This window comes from Hypomesus nipponensis, chromosome 11 (genome assembly GCF_054491055.1).
Source record: "Hypomesus nipponensis isolate SF chromosome 11, ASM5449105v1, whole genome shotgun sequence".
Lineage (NCBI taxonomy): Eukaryota > Metazoa > Chordata > Actinopteri > Osmeriformes > Osmeridae > Hypomesus > Hypomesus nipponensis.
The window spans coordinates 18,619,875-18,637,996 of NC_140371.1; the positions used below are offsets into that span (position 1 = coordinate 18,619,875).

Sequence of the window (18,122 nt, forward strand, 5' to 3'; positions counted from 1 at the left end):
TTGAGTATTTCTGACTGTCTATTTCTTGGCTCTTCTCTTTGTCTCCTGTCAGCCTGCAAGTGCAATGGCCATGCCAACCTGTGCCAGGTGACCACAGGAAAATGCTTCTGTACCACCAAGGGGGTGAAGGGAGACCAGTGCCAGCTGTGAGTAAAAACCATGCACTCTTGTAAACTGCTATTTAACGCTTGTCTCCTTGACTATCTTAGTTATGGGCGATGCCCTTTATGGACTGTAAAATGACACATCCAGTAATACCTGATGTGTAATACCCCTGCCCTTTGTGACATCTGACCCTTCCCTCCAGGACCGTTGTGAGGCTGGCCTTCTCGTGAACCCCCCCCCCCCCCCCCATCTCTCCTCTCCGACCCCCTCCACCCCCCCGCCCCACTTTAGCCGAGTCAGCATATCACCACTCTGCTAATGCACCTCAATAGCTTCAATGCCCCGAAATGGGGTTGGCACAGGTGGGCCCAGCACCCGGCATGTGCTTTTCGGGCTTTCCTAGCTCCTGGCCTGCCCGCCGAACACAGCACTATAATAGCCTTAAGTGGTCAGGCGGGCTCGGAGAGGCAGGGTGAAAAATGCTGCATCGATAAATCTGTGGGAGAGAGGGAGAAGGATGTGGGAGGGAGTTTATTTATTTATTTTGGTTAAGCCAATGGATGAAGGCAGACAGGAAGTGGAGAAAGAAAGGGAAAGAGGGAGACAGGGATGGAGAGACTGAGGGGAGAGGGCATTTGAAGAAGAAGGCAAATACAGAGAAGAGAGGAAAAAGCCCCGCTGCTCGTAGGACAGGCCGGTCTCCCAAAGAGAGAGCAGGAGAACGAGGAAACATGGAGGAAGATGTTGCTTCTGCCACAGCAGGCTCTCATCTTCAGCCAGTCGGCTCCAGTTTAGCCAGGGAGAAGCAGTCTATTTGACTGTGAGCACATCTATGTCACTGGTACCAGTTGACCTTTGCACTGTAGGTACTCCAGTGTTTGATGTGCGTGTGTTTCAGCATGTTTGAGTGGGAGGATGGTGTGCAGCAGCATGGAGCTCAGTTACTTCCTTACATCTGCAGATGCAAACCTGAACAATCTCACGTACATAACCACTATATCCAGCTCTGAACAAAGCAGGTAAAAGCACGAACCATCAAGCCGTTTTTTAAACCAATCAGACCTCAGAGTGTGCGCGGTGGCCTTGTGCCTGTACAGCGACTGTGCTCCGTTTATGTTGACATTCGTCACCGGTATGTGAGCGTAATGTTCCTTTGGAACCCACTCTTAACTTTCATTACTCACCCCTTTCTCAGACCGGTGAAGGGAAAGAGATGGAAAGAGAGAGAGAGCGAGAGAGCGAGGGAGAGTGGAGAGACAGATGGAGTGAGGGGAAAAAAAAAAGGAGGGAAAGAGGGAGAGACAAAGGGGAAAGCAACCCTGTTTTTGTTTTGTTTTCTCCCATTGATTTATACGCGTTCTCTGCGCTCTGCGACTGTGCTGTGCCACGTACAGATCCCTTTAAACGGGCTGTCAGAATGGGTAGCATCCTGAAAGCTTTGTTTTTAATGGCTGTGTCTAGTGCAGGACCATTTATTTGCTATTTTGATTATGAACGAACGATTTCCCTCTGGACAGACAGCAGGTGTCGATGGTATTCAGGAGGTCTACAAATGAATCCACACACACACACACACACACACACATGCATGCTGGGAGTGCAATAAATGAAGCATTAGCAGGAAAACAACAGTTTGTAATAGTATGTATAGTCTGTGTAGTGCACTCATTTTTGTTTTCTTTCAGAATGTGTGCCCAGGAGATTGCTTTGTCACGAAGACTGAATTGAAACAAAGACAATTTTGGTGTACGAGTGTGTCAATGTGCGGTCGATATGTTTGTGTGTGTTTAACTGTGTGTGTGTGTGTGTGTGTGTGTGTGTGTGTGTGTGTGTGCTCAGAAATGTCAAATGAGAGGAAGTCAGGCCAGGAGTGTGGATTCTCCTAGGGGATGTTTGTCCTTTGCTCCAGCACTGGCTCACTACTCCCTTTGTCTGCTCTCTCACACACACACACACACACACACACACTGTCTCACTGGCTAAGATGGTGTTGAAGCCCCATGTTGGCCATTCTCTGTCTTTGACTGGTTCCCAGTCTCAAGTCAACGGGAGGCTGAACAGGGTGTGCTGACGCCGTATAATTAGGAGGTCAGTGAGGGGTTGGTGTGTGTGTGTGTGTGTGTGTGTGTGTGGTAAGAGTGAGAAGGGAGAGTTGGGAGACCTGTGGACAGCAAGAAAACATTTCTAAAGAGTGAGTGAGTGAGTGAGTGAGTGAGAGAAATCCAGTCCCTGTGCTTATCTCCCCACCTGTCACACATCAAGATGCTTCTCCATCTCTGTTGGTATGCCGTTTTCCATTTCATTTGCTCTTGAGTGAGTGTGATCAACTGCGAGTTTGCGTAACTTGGTGTGTGCGTGTAGCTGTGTGTGCGTGTGAGTGGGTAGAAATAAATGCTCAAAGTAAGTTTGTAGTGAGCTTACGTGAACAACCAAAAGTATGTTCCCCACTTTGTGGTCATGAACAAATAAACGCTGACATGCAGACAGATGGAAAGAGAGAGCTAGAACTGTGTGTAGGAGAAGACAACCCTTGGTGGTTGACGAGAAGAAATAATAACAATAATGTATTCATTTAGCAGATGCTTTTACCCAAAGTGACATATAGAGGTACAGTGACATATAGGGGTACAGTGACATAGGGGTACAGTGACATATAGGGGTACAGTGACATATAGGGGTACAGTGACATATAGGGGTACAGTACAAGAGGGCTGGGGAGGCACTTGACCCTGCGACCTCTTGATCAGCAGTCAAATGCCCTAAGCTATACCCCAAATTAGCATTGAGTACAGGAATGCAGTGTTGCTCTGCGGTGAAGGTTGGCTCCATGCAGTCACAGGGACTAGAAGGGAGGGACCCACACACATACAGAAGACTTAAGACTTTTTACGACACGGAAGCATCACTGATCAAGAGGTCAGGCGGATTGAAAACTGTACTCGAAGATCACATTGAGTTTCTGAGGTCGCATTGTGAAGAAAATTGAGCTCCTCTCCCCTCCTGTCTTCTCATCTCCACCCCCCCCCCCCTCCACGCCCCTCCCCTCCCCCCTAAGGATAAAAGGGCTGTGTTGAAACAACAGGGTCTTAGAGACATGGAATTGCGTACGTGTGTATTTGTAGAGACAGTTTACGTGGAACAGGTGTGACAGACCTTTCCCCTCTCAGTCGACGGCTGCAGCTCAACCAAAGTGACAGTCAACCTCTTCTTCTGTGACAGTTCCCAGAGAACACTCTGGGCTCTTAGAGGCTCCTACTTGTCACTCTGAAGTTGCGTGTGTGTTTACCGTTGTGTGTGTTAAATCGAAAAGGGAGTCTTTAATTGAGGATTAAGATCTCTAGGGACTCTGGCTTGTGTCCTTGCAATGCTTCTCAGGGACTGGAGGGGGAAACAAAGAGCTTAAGTGTGTGTGTGTGTTGCGTGGGGGGGGGGGGGGTTGTGTTTAATGGGATGAGGGGGTCGGGTGGAGTGTAGGGTCTTGGAGTCCACGTGTAAGACTAGTGAGGGTGAGGGACAGTGGTGAGATGTGGGGTCTGTAGTCCATGGTGGTCTTTCGTTTTGGCAGCATTAACAGCAGAACTAAGCCGCTTAGCTCATCCTCCCCTCCCCTGGCTCCCCAGTGTAGTGTTCAAGTGTTAGTGGTCTCTAGAGAGAGAGAGACACATTGTGTGTGTGTGTTTCTCCCTCCATCCCATTCTCCACCTCCCAACTCCCAGTAGAGCCGTTTTAACACTGCTGTCATGTTCAGAAGATTACCAGAAGACACATAATTGTTTGAAAGGCCTTTTAGCTGTGTGTGTGTGTGTGTGTGTGTGTGTGTACGGGTGTACAAATGAAAAGTGGTTCTCTTCCCCAGCCCTCCATGGGTTGACAGTGGGTTAGGGGTGGTCACTGGTCAGCTTTCAGATCTGATAACACGTAAGACCACCAAAGCTTATGTTGTCCAAATGTCCTGGGAGCAGCCATGAAGATGCCCCCCCCCGCCATTCTACCTACCTCTCAACCCCCCCCTACCTCCCAGCCCCTCCTACCTTCCTGCCCCTGCAGCCTTCCTCCCAGCCTTCCTCTCAGTCCAGGTGCGGGACACAGCACTGCCGTCCTTGGCTGGATGAAATATTCTGCTCTGCTACATTGTGACCCTGTCGCACTGCGGGGCAGGCAGGCAGGCAGGCTGAGGAAGGCTGAGGCAGCTTAAGGCAGGCCGAGGCGGGCTGAGGCGGGCTGAGGAAGGCTGAGGCCGAACAGAATTTACAAATGCAGCGCTGTGTGAACTGCACACAGGAGGGGGGGGGGGGTGACCCATGCCCGTTCCATCGCTCCGTTACCCAGACTGCCTTGCAGGGCTATTATTACCTCCATTTATTTACTCTCCAGGCTGTATATTCTGATTTATCATACGTGTTTAGAAAAGGCTTGTCAGGGCAGGCTGTCTATGGATTTTTCCCCAAACTGTTTTCCTTGGTGGCTGGTACTGGTTTTCTGGCTGCGTCCCTGGTTGATTGGCTGACTGTCTTGTTGGCTGATTGGCTCGCTGGCTGGACAGCCTTTTTTCCTGGCCCTTGTCTGGCTGCTGTGTTGCCATAGTAATGGCAGTAAATGCTGGTGTTTGCACTGCAGTAATGACCACTGCCTTCATAACCCCCTACTGCATGATCAAATGGCAACTACCACAATTACCTTCTCTCTCACACACACACACACTGTACTTAAAAACATGGATCACGCTGCACTCCAGCGCCTAACCTTAGACACACCTTGCTCATTTTGTTTCAGGTCTAGGCTTTCTTTCAGCTAGTTCTATGCAGAGACGCTGCAATCCAGTCTAGCTAACACCTGCCTCTGTATTCAACACTCAGGATGGAAGTAGTTCCTCAGACAAGGTCAGGTTGTTGCTGCTGTTGAAGAGCCCTCAATGAAGCTGTCAGCAGGCCCCTCCCCCTGCTCAGTGGTAGACACTCCTGGAGCTCCTCTCTCTCTCTCTCTCTCTCTCTCTCTCTCTCTCTCTCTCTCTCTCTTTATCTCTGTGTCTGTCTCACTCTGTCTTGTCTCTCTGGAACTTGTCTCACACTCTCTCTCTGTCTGTCTGTCTGTCTCTCTCTCTCTCTCTCTATCTCTCTCTGTGTCTGTCTCTCTGGAGCTTGTCTCTCTCTCTTTCTGGAGCTTGTCTCTCTCTCTTTCTGGAGCTTGTCTCTCTCTCTTTCTGGAGCTTGTCTCTCTCTCTTTCTGGAGCTTGTCTCTCTCTCTTTCTGGAGCTTGTCTCTCTTTCTCTCTTTCGGTCCAAACCCCAGTCCCCAGCCCCGCCCCAGTTCCTGGCCCAGTCCCATTTATCTGGCCCTGGTGCAGGACACAGTGTTGTTTCAGGGAACACTGCTACAAAGTTACAACCATAAAAAGGCAGTGTCCTTGATGTTCCAACAATGCATGCACCATAGCGAACTGCATTAGGATTTATTGTTGTTGTCTTTGGTGAAGTTTTAGACAACTGACCCTCTTTAGTTAATGCAATTGTTTTACAATGACCCCCCCTCTCTTTCAATGTATTTGCAGGTGTGACTCCGAGAACCGTTACCTTGGCAACCCTCTCAGAGGAACGTGCTACTGTAAGTATCCTGGATCCACACCTGAGTCTCCCTTGCCTCCTCGTACTCCAGACACACACACAAACACACACGCACACACAAACATGCACACAAACTTCACCACACTGCCCCCACTTCACTCCTACTCAGTCACTTTTTCACGCATCTGCGCATCTCCATGACCTTTGACCCCACAGTAGGCCATCCACGCAGGCAGATGGAAGCGTTTACCTGGCTCTCTGCCTTATGGGAGCGATGATGTGCTTTTAGAAGAGTAGAGGAGCGAGGCGGAGGGGAGATGGGGGAAGGAGAGAGGGTTTGAAGAGAGGGGAGGAAGAGGAGAGAAGAGAGATGAAGGGAGAGGAGGGGGAGAGAGAGAGTAGAGGTGGAGCGAGGTCCCATCAGATGCTAGTAACATCCCTTCTACTCAAACTGGTTCATTTCATTTAGCGGCAACTCGTTGGCCTTTTTAAAGTTTGAAGTTCAGAGATGAAATGATGAAGTACTAACAGCTGTTTCCCTCTATCGGTCTGTTGGTGTTGCTCTACGGGCCAATTGTAAGGTTGCCAGCTTAGGACAGAGTTCAAGGGCTGTCAATAACAATAGACATCCAGCCGGGTCAAGTCTCAAAGAGTTCAGTGAGAAGCTGGGGTGGGTAACCTTACCCTCAACCGCAATCAAATCTGCTCTCTGAAGAAGTTCTCTGATCACGGCAAATATGTCTTTGATCAAGGCAATATCGATAGAAACCACAATAATAGAGAAATAAATGAAAGGTGATACTGGATGTGCATGAGGGCATTCATCACTGGATCATCTAATGCTTGAGCTGTTCTGCCACCGGCCCTTCTGACGGATGTTGGCACTAGGTGGCACCATCGCAGTGCAGAGTGCCCATGGTTTCTAGGCAGTGACTGAGGGCATATTGTGGGCAAAGTTCCCATCCAACCTCTGTCACAGCGATCGCCAAGAGAGCTCTCCAGATGGGTTTGACAACTTCCTCCCTGAGGGCGATGTCACATCTCTCCCGTGTTGGTTAGTGAGTGGTCCTGACGTCATTAACCTGTAACCTGTTTCAGGTCCATTTACCCACCTATCTGTCGATCTGTCCCTATCTGCCTCTTATATATTTGAACAAAGGCCTAACAGGCACGAACACAGTCTAAAAGGCCCATTAGAAAGACATCAGTCCTCTCTTCCAGAGACAGAGAATGAGCCACAGGGCTGATAGCAGAGATCAAATATTAGCATTCAGATGTCACAGTGGACATGGTGGTCAAACCTAAAAACAGGGGGGGGGGGGGGGGGGGGAAATAGTATGATGGATTCAGGTTCGAGATCATATTTTATTAACTTGCTATAGGCAGGGTCGTTTCACAGAAATGTGTCTTGCTCAGCCTTGATTCAGAGGTGGAGCTCTGGTATCTCGCACTCCCTAGACTAAGTCCATGAGCCACCGCAGCCATACAGCCACAAGCATAGAATCACTTACAAGCTTTACAACCTTTCACAGAAGCGAAAGACCCGTTTAAGAGCCACTTTGATGGACACCTCAACTATGTCCAGTTCCATCCACATCCATGTTTAGAGACTAGCACACCGAAGTACAAACACAGCTGTTAACAATCAAAGTGATTTTAACAAAACATGTACTGCTATGGCTAAGCTTTGAACATTGCCCTGCTCTGAGCCATTATGTCAAAACATGGTCTATATATTTCCCTCTATTTGCTGATGTATTTAAACATGTTTTTTTGTTGTTTTTTTACAATCACTGCAAGTTATTTTTTCTAACAGATGCTAAGGTAGGCACAGTTCGCTGGAGTGTTTATCCTCTTTTTCCACTGTTTTACTCTAGCACCCCTGTTCATGATAGCTCTTAAATCATACGACTCTAAACTCTACAAGCAGAATGTGTCGGTGGCTACGGAGCAGCATGGATCTCTAGTGTTTTCGCTGGTCGGATCACAGTGATTGCGTGGTTCTGATCTGTTCTTCCCCGCTGACCTCCAGAGTCTGCACGGCCAGGCACGCTATAGACCGACATCAGAAGGTTAGAGTGACTAATTGAGCCAATTTTGAACGAGGAATCGGTTGTCTGAAGACGAACGCACTCACAAACACACACACACACACAACATTACCAGAGCGCCTTAAGGGGAAGTGACTGAGACATCTCTCGTTTATTGTTTTAGAGGCTGGTGACATGCTAATGAACCTACGGGCCAATGCAATGCTAGTGACATGCTAATGAACCCACGGGCCAATGCAATGCTAGTGACATGCTAATGAACCCACGGGCCAATGCAATGCTAGTGACATGCTAATGCACCCACGGGCCAATGCAATGCTAGTAATGACACAGCAGAGCTGGGAAAACATAAACACAACGATGCTAATGATGACAGTGACGACGATGACGAATCTACGATGATACGTAAGGGATAATGTAAAATAATAAGAACGAAATAAATAAGCCCCTTCAGGGCGAAACGAAACCGCTTCGCGTCGGTGTGCTGTTCGCCATGTCGGGGCTTATTTTCCCGATAATGACCGGCGTTCTATACATTATCTCTTACATATTGGACGACTCGTCGGGCATTACCCCTTATCATTCCCAAAGTCTAAGTTGTTAAGTCGATCTTTAAGGCATCTTCCACTTTCCGAAGGGACTTGGTCTATTTTGCATTGGATGTCTCATATTTGAATGGCCGATGAATGTCTGTCGTTTGGCAGTGCTATTGTAGCTAACAAGCTACTGTCTCCATCAGCGACCAGGCAGACTAGCTCGGCTAATGAGCCTGCCCCTCGTCAATGAGCTGACCAGTCTGGTGTAGTTAGTGTAATGAGAGGATGGCTATGCTAGCCGGGCTAATGAGTCTCCCAGCACAGCCCCTTGCTGTAGATCAGAGCTGGTCCTCAGATGGAAGTCGACAGAGCCACCAAGGGTCTCCCACCAGTCATCCATTATCCCAACACCAGTTAGGACCAGTTAAGAGGCGCCCTGCCCCTTGCCCGCTGGCTTCCTCATTAAGTTATAATCAGCCACTCTGCATTAGCGGCTAAACGCTCGCTGACAGGCATTCCGCTTGGGAGGCTAACCAGGGTCACCGGTGTCTCTCTCTGATGCCCAGCGACACCGGACTCTGCACTTTGCACGCCAGCCATCGATAGCCTGGCGTCTGCTTGGGTTATATTTTTAGGAGGAGGGAATCGTAAACAGTGGAATCACTAGAATTGCACCGTTTTTAAACATTTCAACATTCACAAAAGTTTGGTGGAGATAAATTATATAATTATATTACAAATGTTGCCAACTATACACAGGCAATTGATAATTTAATAATATGGCATTACATCAATTATGCTCCTGCTTAAGTGTAATAACACACCCTAGAGAGTGATGTTCATAATAAATAGGCAGAGATGTAGATAATTACCCTGTCTCATCTTCATGTCAAAGTATTGGCCTTTCTGGTTGAACACTAGACAGCCCATCATTTTGGATTCATGCAGCACTGAATTAGGAATCCCAAGAGCTAATCTTTATGATTTTTCTGGATGCTTTACTTACATTTACCAAGACTCATTCTATCCTTTGCAACTCTACTTCAGAGTGTAAGACTAGATCACTGACGTCTGTCCTTTCACAAATGAACCTGAAAACCTTTTGGAAATAATTGACACCTAACTGCATTATCTCCCTCGTCCCTCCTAGCTGTGATCCACTATGTTCTCCCCTCTGCTTCCCTCCTTTCTTCTGTACTTGTAAAGAAGGTGTTTCAAATGGGAAATAATGACTTGTAACAGGCGTTAAATCAAGTCTCTAGAGTGGATCCTGTGTAGGGAATGTTCTAGAAACTCCATGCTTGTATTTTGCCCTCTGGAAACACAATTTATAATAATATCAAATGACCTCCGAGGGTGGAAGCCTTATTGGTTCATTATCTTGTATCTGAGAAGCGGGAACAAAGATACATGTTATGCTAACTGTTGCTCGGGTATGAGCTTTATCTATGGAAGAGCATGCAATACCTTGTGTTATACATCTATGTGAAGCATTCGTAGAGAACACGCACTTGTACACTATGTACTGTGTAATTCAGATTACATCAGCTGAATTGTTGTCAGCTGTTTCTGATGGGAGTCTTAATTAGCTGAGTGAACTTTTGCAACACAACGGCTTCTGCTAACAGGCGTATAATCAAACATATTATAGGATGTGGGACGGATTATGCAGCTTGACAAGTCGCTTCCATTCATTACATTGCCATTGTCTTCTCTGTGAACTCGTACACCTTTCTCTCTCCCTCCCTCCCTCCCTCCCTCCCTCCCTCCCTCCCTCCCTCCCTCCCTCCCTCCCTCCCTCCCTCCCTCCCTCCCTCCCTCCCTCCCTCCCTCCCTCCCTCCCTCCCTCCCTCCCTCCCTCCCTCCCTCCCTCCCTCCCTCCCTCCCTCCCTCCCTCCCTCCCTCCCTCCCTCCCTCCCTCCCTCCCTCCCTCCCTCCCTCCCTCCCTCCCTCCCTCCCCCGCTTTCAATCTCTCTCACTCACGAGCTCCCTTACACACACACACTCATTACAGCGTACACAGCAGGGGTCTTTGAGTGGGCTATGCCTCTTCATCATACACTGATTCCAAACATCCAGAAACCTTCCAGCATCCCACTTGCAAGTTCCCCCTGAACTTGTGTGTCCCCTTTACGGAGTGTGTGGAAGTGTGTGCAGTTTACTGAAGACCCTTATGGGATAAACAGCACACATGTAGCGTTGCTGCCTGGGAGCCACAGAACCACATCAGCTTTGATCTGATAACTCCGAAATCCTCTAACTCGCCGTGGCGGCTAAACAAAACACAACTTTGTCAAACATAATTTCCTTTCGTCTCGGTGAGGCTGAAATGTGCGTTTTTAAAAGAAGAGGTCAATTTAAGTCCTGTCCGATCGCTGCAGGAGAATTTCGTTCCTCTTCTGAAAGGTTTTTAACTGTTCTCTGCCTGGTACCTTAATTTAGTTTCAACCATTTCTACCTTCAATGCTGTACATAGCAGCTCCAGAGTAGGCCTCTATCAGTACTGGGCTCTTAACAATGGTAGCTGTGGGCTTTGCATGCATTTGTATGTGTCCTTACAATTCATATTCAACGAGCAGTCTATTGCTGTGCAGCCAATTTTAGACATGCTGGTAGATTCAAATGATATATTTCTTTTTGTGTATTTCTTCTCTGGATTCCAACCCTAAGGGATCGTAAAACCGCTGGGATTTAATAGATTTTGGTCAAAGAGATTGAGTGTTGAGATGGAGTGTGCTAGAAACATCTACAACAGAGTGTAAACAGGGAGCATATAGGCAGCAGTGGAGGCTAATGTGGACATTGCCTTTTTGAACCCTCTGCAATGTGTTTCCACTCATACCCCATTTAACATGAATGGCAGATCTGAAGCCGCTCAAAATGGAAATGAGTCAAGGCACTGAACCGTTCCATTAAGTGCAACCGGTCAATTTGTCATTTCTCTGATTGCACGTGACGGTGTAAGCCCACGGTTCAGCTGCGCGGAGCACGTTCAATACGGCCCGCCGCCGACCTTCTTCTCTCGGCCTATCGCGGCCGGCCTGGGCGCCTTGCGTCTGGAAGCCGTCTGAAGCAGCGTGACAAGGTGACCCTCCCGGACTCTCTCAGGGCTCCAGATGTTAAACGCTTCCATACCCCCTTGGAGTTATAGCCCCCATTGTGTGCCCGGCAAACACTCAGAGAAGACGACGACCGTTTAGAGACAGAAAAGGGCCTATTGAACAGGCCTAAACCAGGGAATTAGTCTATCAGCGCAGCACTCAAGTCGAATCGATCAAACTGCACCCTTTAATGACCGGTGGCTGCTTGCAGGGCTGATTGAGATCTCAGACCAGTCTTCCCTTCTGTATACTGAAGTCTTTAATTGAATATTGACGTGGTGGTCGATAATTTAGACGTTTATATCTGGCAACATCTGATGATTAGAGCGTCTAACGTCTCTGAAGAAGAAGGGATCTGTTGATTGTGTTGGTAATGATGAAAAGGTGACAATTGTTTTCAGAACCATAACCTGTCTGCAGTCCTTCAGCCCCCCACCCCCCTTATTATATTTCAATCCTACCCTGGTGGCAAACAACAAACACTGAAACTGCAATGCCATTAGAAACTGTTCTGAACGTTAGATTGCTTGTTTGAGTTAGTGTTTATTTAGTGTGTATGTTTGTGTGTGTGTGTGTGTGTGTGTGTGTGCTGTAGATAACTTGCTGATAGACTACCAGTTCACCTTCAGCCTGCTCCAAGAGGATGATCACCACTACACATCCATCAACTTCATGGCCTCGCCTGAACAGGTCAGTCAGCAACAAAACCTGTGTTAGAATCCCAATATCTGTCCGGGACTAACCTAAATCCACTCAATCTGAATTAATTTAAATTTAAATATAATTAAATATGTGTAGCCTATCAAAGTACTTCTCACTCTGGGCCTCATTTACTAACAGGATTGCGCCTATTTCAGGCGTAAAATAGCGGGTAAAGACATAAAACTGTATTCACAAAGGCAGCGCACTTGAGTAAAAACGCAGATTAGCGCTGCTGGGAGGGTATAAGGGAAAGTGGGCGTGTGCCGCAAAGAGATGGGAGGAGAGGTGTATTTCTTCCTTGTAACATGTTCATGTTAGCTGTAACTTCCTGAACCAATATTTTTATCTCCTGTTTGCAGAACCTTCTTTTTATTTTCCTCGAATCACCCATGGTGGCAGTAACATGCAGGCGATGTAAATGAACACTAAAGGGCGGAGTAAGGCGCTGATTGCCCGACGAGGATCTGGTTTGATAAATACCACGCAAAATGCGGGAATACACCGTGCGCTATTTGCGGTTGGGCAAAGGCGCATATTAAGTTGCGGTCGCAATGTTAGTAAATGAGGCCCTCAGAATCATTCCAAAATGCCACCAGAATCAATCTGTAGTTGAGCCAGAATAGTTTTGTATTTTATTCTGATAACTGAATGGAAAATGTTTCATACCTCCAAAACGAACAGTGTATACCAAGATGAACTTACTGTACCTCTCTCTCTCTCTCTCTCTCTTTGTCGCTCTCTCTTTGTCTCTCTCTCCTACACTCTCTCTCTCTCTCTCTCTCTCTCTGTCTGTCTGTCTCTCTCTCTTTTTTGTCTCTCCTTCTCTCTCTCTAGAGCAACAAGAATCTTGATATGTCCATCAATGCATCCAACAACTTCAACCTCAACATCTCCTGGTCCATCGGCTCAACAGGTAACAATCATTCAGTCAATAAATTATAAGTAATGAATAAGTTAAACTACTAAATGACCATCTGGCCTAGTGATGTGCATGGTTTTAGGAGTGGTATGAGTCTTCAGTTGGTTACCCAACCAGCTAAATGAAGGGCTTTAAATGTACCCTCATCATCCCTTATTACAGAGTTTTGGGGGTATTAGAATCACTTGTGTGTCTCGAGGGGGAATGCCCTACTTGACAAAACACTGCGATGATATTTAGAATTCTGGCATTGGGACATTTTCCGAGTGTTTTTGTGTGATTTCAATTAAGATAAAGTTGTGCTCTCACAGTAGCAGTGTCTTGGGGGCTGGAATCTTCTAGTGGAGAGTCATTTGGGAGTGGACTGCGGGGCTGGACTCGACAATCACGCACTCGCCGATAAAAAAGCCTGGGCCCTAATCTTTTATTCACACTGTCTCAAAGACTCCGCCATTAAGGTGTTTCTCCTGATAATATTTTGAAGGGCGTCAACTTTTTAGTTTTGAAAGTGTTTCAGATCGATTTTCTTCTTTTTCTTCTTCTCTTTGATCTTTTTGTTGTTGTCAGTGTGAGTGCTATGCCATGTGTATTTGAGTGGTGTGTGTGTGTGTGTGTGTGTGTGTGTAGTTTGTCTCTTGTGTGTCATACTCTATGTACACATTTCGGTTCTGTTGCTACTGTGCAGCACTTTGGAACTTGTACTCTAAATGAACATGATTGATTGATGGATTGTTTTTGAGCAGCATCCAAAAATAAGGAAAACTACACATGGACACAGGCCTGGGAGATGTTTGGTATAACATTCATATTTCTGAATTCTCTTCCATCTAGCTGGCACCATCTCAGGTGAAGAGGTGCACATAGTGTCCAGGCCCAACATTAAGGAACACAGAGACAGTTTCTCCTGTGAGAAATTCAACTTCCGCCTCAACCCCAACACCACCTTCTATGTCTATATCAGCAACTTCACCTGGCCAATCAAGATCCAGGTAAGACAATCACCTGCCTGCAAACACACACACACTCTATATTCACATGCTTTTGTCATTCTAACAAGTTTGTTTAATTCACGTGTGAGTCATTGTGTTTTGTGACACAGAGTTTGCATATTGATCTTAATAACACATTGCTTCTCACCATAGCTCTGAAATGAACACTTTGAAATGAAGTCCTACATTATTGCCTCAGTTATAAATAGTTATTAATGGTTATTAATTGATTATCTTGTGGTGTTTTTGTAATGTACATGTTGTGTGTTTTAGAAATACTTTTTAGAAATATTTTCTTCCTGTGTGAACTTTTAATAATTATACATCTGTTTTGTTTAGATATAGATCCCTCTGGTTTTAAGGGCTGGAAGGATTAAATGATAGTTCCCTGAATTTATATCAACGCAATTTATAAGCAAAGAAATCAAGGTCTGTCTCTTTAACGCATAAAACGTTGTGAAGACAATAAGCATAAACGAAATGAAATATGTTTAGCCCAAAAAATAATGAGTTAATGATCCGTGAGTTTGCAGTGTCTCCATCAATTACGGGCGGGGTGCTTTAAAACAGAGACAGCCTCACCAAATAGTCACGCTGTAATCTTATGATCCATAAAATTGAAGTCGGCTTTAGCGGTTATATTTTAAAATGGGTGTCAGCGTGACTGTTGCGATGGGAGAGTGGTGGCAGGGGATCGAACAGAGACTCTGCAGGCAGACAGCCTCTATATCCGACACCAAGAGACAGACCCTTTCCTGAAGCGGAGAGACATCCATGGAGAGGCGGAGGAGAGAATATGGATGACTGGGCAAAGTGAGGAGAGATGGTGGGGTGCGGGTGGGGGTGTAGGGAGAAAAGATGAAGGAGAGAGGTAAGAAAAGTGGATGACAAAGGGAAGAGAGATGGAGGTATGGAGGAAAGATGGAGCAGAAGAGGAGGAGGGATGGAGGAGAGGGGAATAGATGGGAGAGGGGGTGGGGTGAAAGAAAGATGGTGTGTGAAGATAAAGGAGGGTGGATGTCAGGGAAGGAAGGCACACCAGATGTGTGGACCTACATCAGAGAGAGAGAGACACAGAGAGACACAGAGAGACACAGAGAGACACAGAGAGACACAGAGAGACACAGAGAGACACAGAGAGACACAGAGAGACACAGAGAGACACAGAGAGACACAGAGAGACACAGAGAGACACAGAGAGACACAGAGAGAGACAGATAGGAAGGCCCTTCTAGTTGAAAGGCCTGTCAGCCAAGCCCAGCTCGTGTGGCTGAAAGATCCACACAAAGCCTTCCCCTCGCTACCTGATAAACGTTGTCCCGTCTTGCCTCAAAGTAACAAAGAAAGGTGTGCTGGGATCCAGGATGAATGGCACCTGACTGACTGTACCCATGGCGTGGCTAACTGAAACGCCCGTGTGAGGGGGAACTGGAGGACTCGCAGTGGGTTTGGTCAACTGTGTTCTCCACCTCACTGTCTTCCATCCAGCGGCTGGTGTTAGTCAGGGTGTCCCCAGTCCTCAGGGGAAGCCACCTCCAGCAGGACCAGCCAGTCTTGCGATGCTAAAGGAATTAGCTTCAACTAAAAATCCCTGCTTATCGCGGCTATCAATGCGCTCTGTAATAGAGTCAGTGCAGATGCGGCTCTTCCTGGGAGCTTATTACTAAACATCCTGCCAGTTGCGGAGCTCATTAGCCATCGATCCAGCCTGTATGGACTCACATTCCCATTAAGGCAGCCTAATCAGGGCTCCATATAGACGAGGAAGGTAACATGAGTCCCAGATGACAATGATGAGCCTTATCCCACAACCATGTATAGACACGTATCAGGAGCACACACACACACACGCACTGACACACACACACACACACACACACACGCACTGTCACACACACACACATACACACAGTGTGTTGTTAGTAACCTGAGCCGAGTCCTTGCCTGCCCCATCCCCTGCTCTCCTTCTGCCCTGTTGACCTTGGAAGCTTCCGATACAGAGAGAGTGGCGATGAGGTCTAGACTATTACTAATGACTGGCTCTCTATCTGATGAACTGGTTAATGACTAGGGCTCGGCCATCCGTGGTGCATACTACATCCACAGCCAGTTGTCAGCTTGGTACAGGATCTTGCTCCTCCAAAGCTGTGATACAATGTGATACTGTAATGGTCTTCTATATGAAATAGTTGAACCATGTAGCTACTAGACTGGTTAGACAGACAGTGGATAGAAAGATGGCCCATTTTTCATCAGCCCTTCTTTCTCTCCCCTCACAGTGTGAACAGGTGCATTGTGAGGGATCCCCTTTATTTATTTTATTTTTTGCAGGTAGTACAGACGTTCATACATTTTGCATGAATCTCCTGCAGTCCTGTCTGCTCTATGGCTTTAAAGCAGCTTGTCTTCCCCGTGTCTCAGACTCTGTGACTGTGCTAGCTGCCTATGCTAGCCCTTTGATTTTATTAACAGTGGCAGGGAGATGGGGGGCGTTTGATTGAGACCCTGGTCCACCCCCCCCCGGCGCTTAGGAGGATCCCATCCCAATGGCCCCCTTGGCCGTCCAGCCAAGTGCTTGACTGGAATATCTGTCACTCACACTCTATGTGGCAGTGTTACTGGTGACAGTGGCTGAGGGCTGGATACATAGTCTCTGGTGAATCATCTCCCGCACCACAGGGGCAGAGAGAATTAGGCTGTAGTCTCTCTAATGGCACACAGACTGATATACACCTGACTGACCGCGTGTAGACAATCGACGCTTGACCTTTTTGTTTTCTATGGCACGCGTCAAAGTCCTTTTGAATCAGGTTGAGACTGCCCTCTCTCTCTCTCTCTCTCTCTCTCTCTCTCTCTCTCTCTCTCTCTCTCTCTCTCTCTCTCTCTCTCTCTCTCTCTCTCTCTCTCTGAGTCTTATTCAGTATGACGGAAACACAACACACTCATTTCAAATGTCACTCTTAAACACACACACACATACACACATACACACTCACACCCACACACACACACTCACACCCATTCTCATGTTTACACACAGCACATTCCTACAGACGCGCTCAGGACGACTGCAACACCCCACACTGCTTTCACATCCACTCCGCAGAGCCTAATGAGATCTGAAGGGAAACAGCCAGCTAATTTTACAGTGTTTAACAGAGGGAATATGAAGTAGCCCAGCCTAGCATGACAGACGCCCGCGTAGCAATGTCACCTTCCCCGAGTGAACATCTGGGGGATAGAACGTGCGCACGACGGGTCAGGTGGAATGTGTACGATGTGCCTGTGTTGTTTACTGTCAGTATGGCTTGGTGTGTGCGAGTATGTGTGTATGTGTGAGTAAGAGAGAGAGAGAGAGTAAGGGAGAGAGAATACATTTGTGTAGGTGTTGGTCCTCTTGTCCATCAGTTTTTTCCTCTGTTTTTCTCCTCATGCGTGTGGACCCGTGCCCCCCCCCCCTCCCTGCCAGTGTAGAAGGTGATTAATCCCGTCCCCGTTAGCGCAAAGCAGGAGGACACGTCCCGGCAGTGATGATGGAGAGTGTTAACACTCTGCGCTACTGATGGATGAGTCTCTGAGCTGCAGCCAAACGTCCCCACCCATCGCTCTCGGGGAGGGGAGGGTGTCGGGAACACCGCTATGGATGTCTGAGATGAACAACACACATGTATTCACTTACACACACACATGCACACACATGCACACACACACACACCTCGGCCTGGTGTGCCTCAGTGTTCCCCCCTGTGGATAGATGACATCACCTCTACGCCGAGGGCTGGTTGGAGGGCATGGTGAGAGTGAGCATTGTAATTGGTCGCCCTTGCGGAACAGATCTTGATTGGTTCTGTCACGGTGACCTTGCACCTTTCTGCCCGGTCTCTGGGTTTTCGACCATGACTTAACATTTTGAACAGTAGATGAACAGTAGTTTGGGGTTTTGAAGCTACTAGTTGGTTTTTCCGCGGCGGTGCGATGTTAACTTGTTTGGTGAAGTGAGAGACTGGAGCATGCTCTCTCTGTCACATTTGAGCTTTTCTCTCCTCTGTTCCCATCTCTCTCACGGTCTCTTTTTATTCATTTCTCCGGTTTGCTGTTTCTCCTATTCATCCGTTTCCTACCCAACATCAATTTGTAGCTCGATATCTCTGCTACTTTC

At 47.3% G+C, this 18,122-nt stretch overlaps 1 protein-coding gene across 1 annotated transcript in view; it reads left to right on the plus strand.

Moving 5' to 3' along the window:
• atrnl1a (attractin-like 1a) overlaps positions 1-18,122 on the plus strand; it is a 129,048-nt gene that overhangs the window by 49,573 nt on the left and 61,353 nt on the right. Inside the window, exons 21-25 of the mRNA XM_084709954.1 lie at positions 53-146; positions 5,653-5,705; positions 11,949-12,043; positions 12,890-12,968; positions 13,806-13,963. Coding sequence (XP_084566080.1) covers positions 53-146; positions 5,653-5,705; positions 11,949-12,043; positions 12,890-12,968; positions 13,806-13,963 — 479 coding nt within the window. The remainder of the gene's footprint in view (positions 1-52; positions 147-5,652; positions 5,706-11,948; positions 12,044-12,889; positions 12,969-13,805; positions 13,964-18,122) is intronic.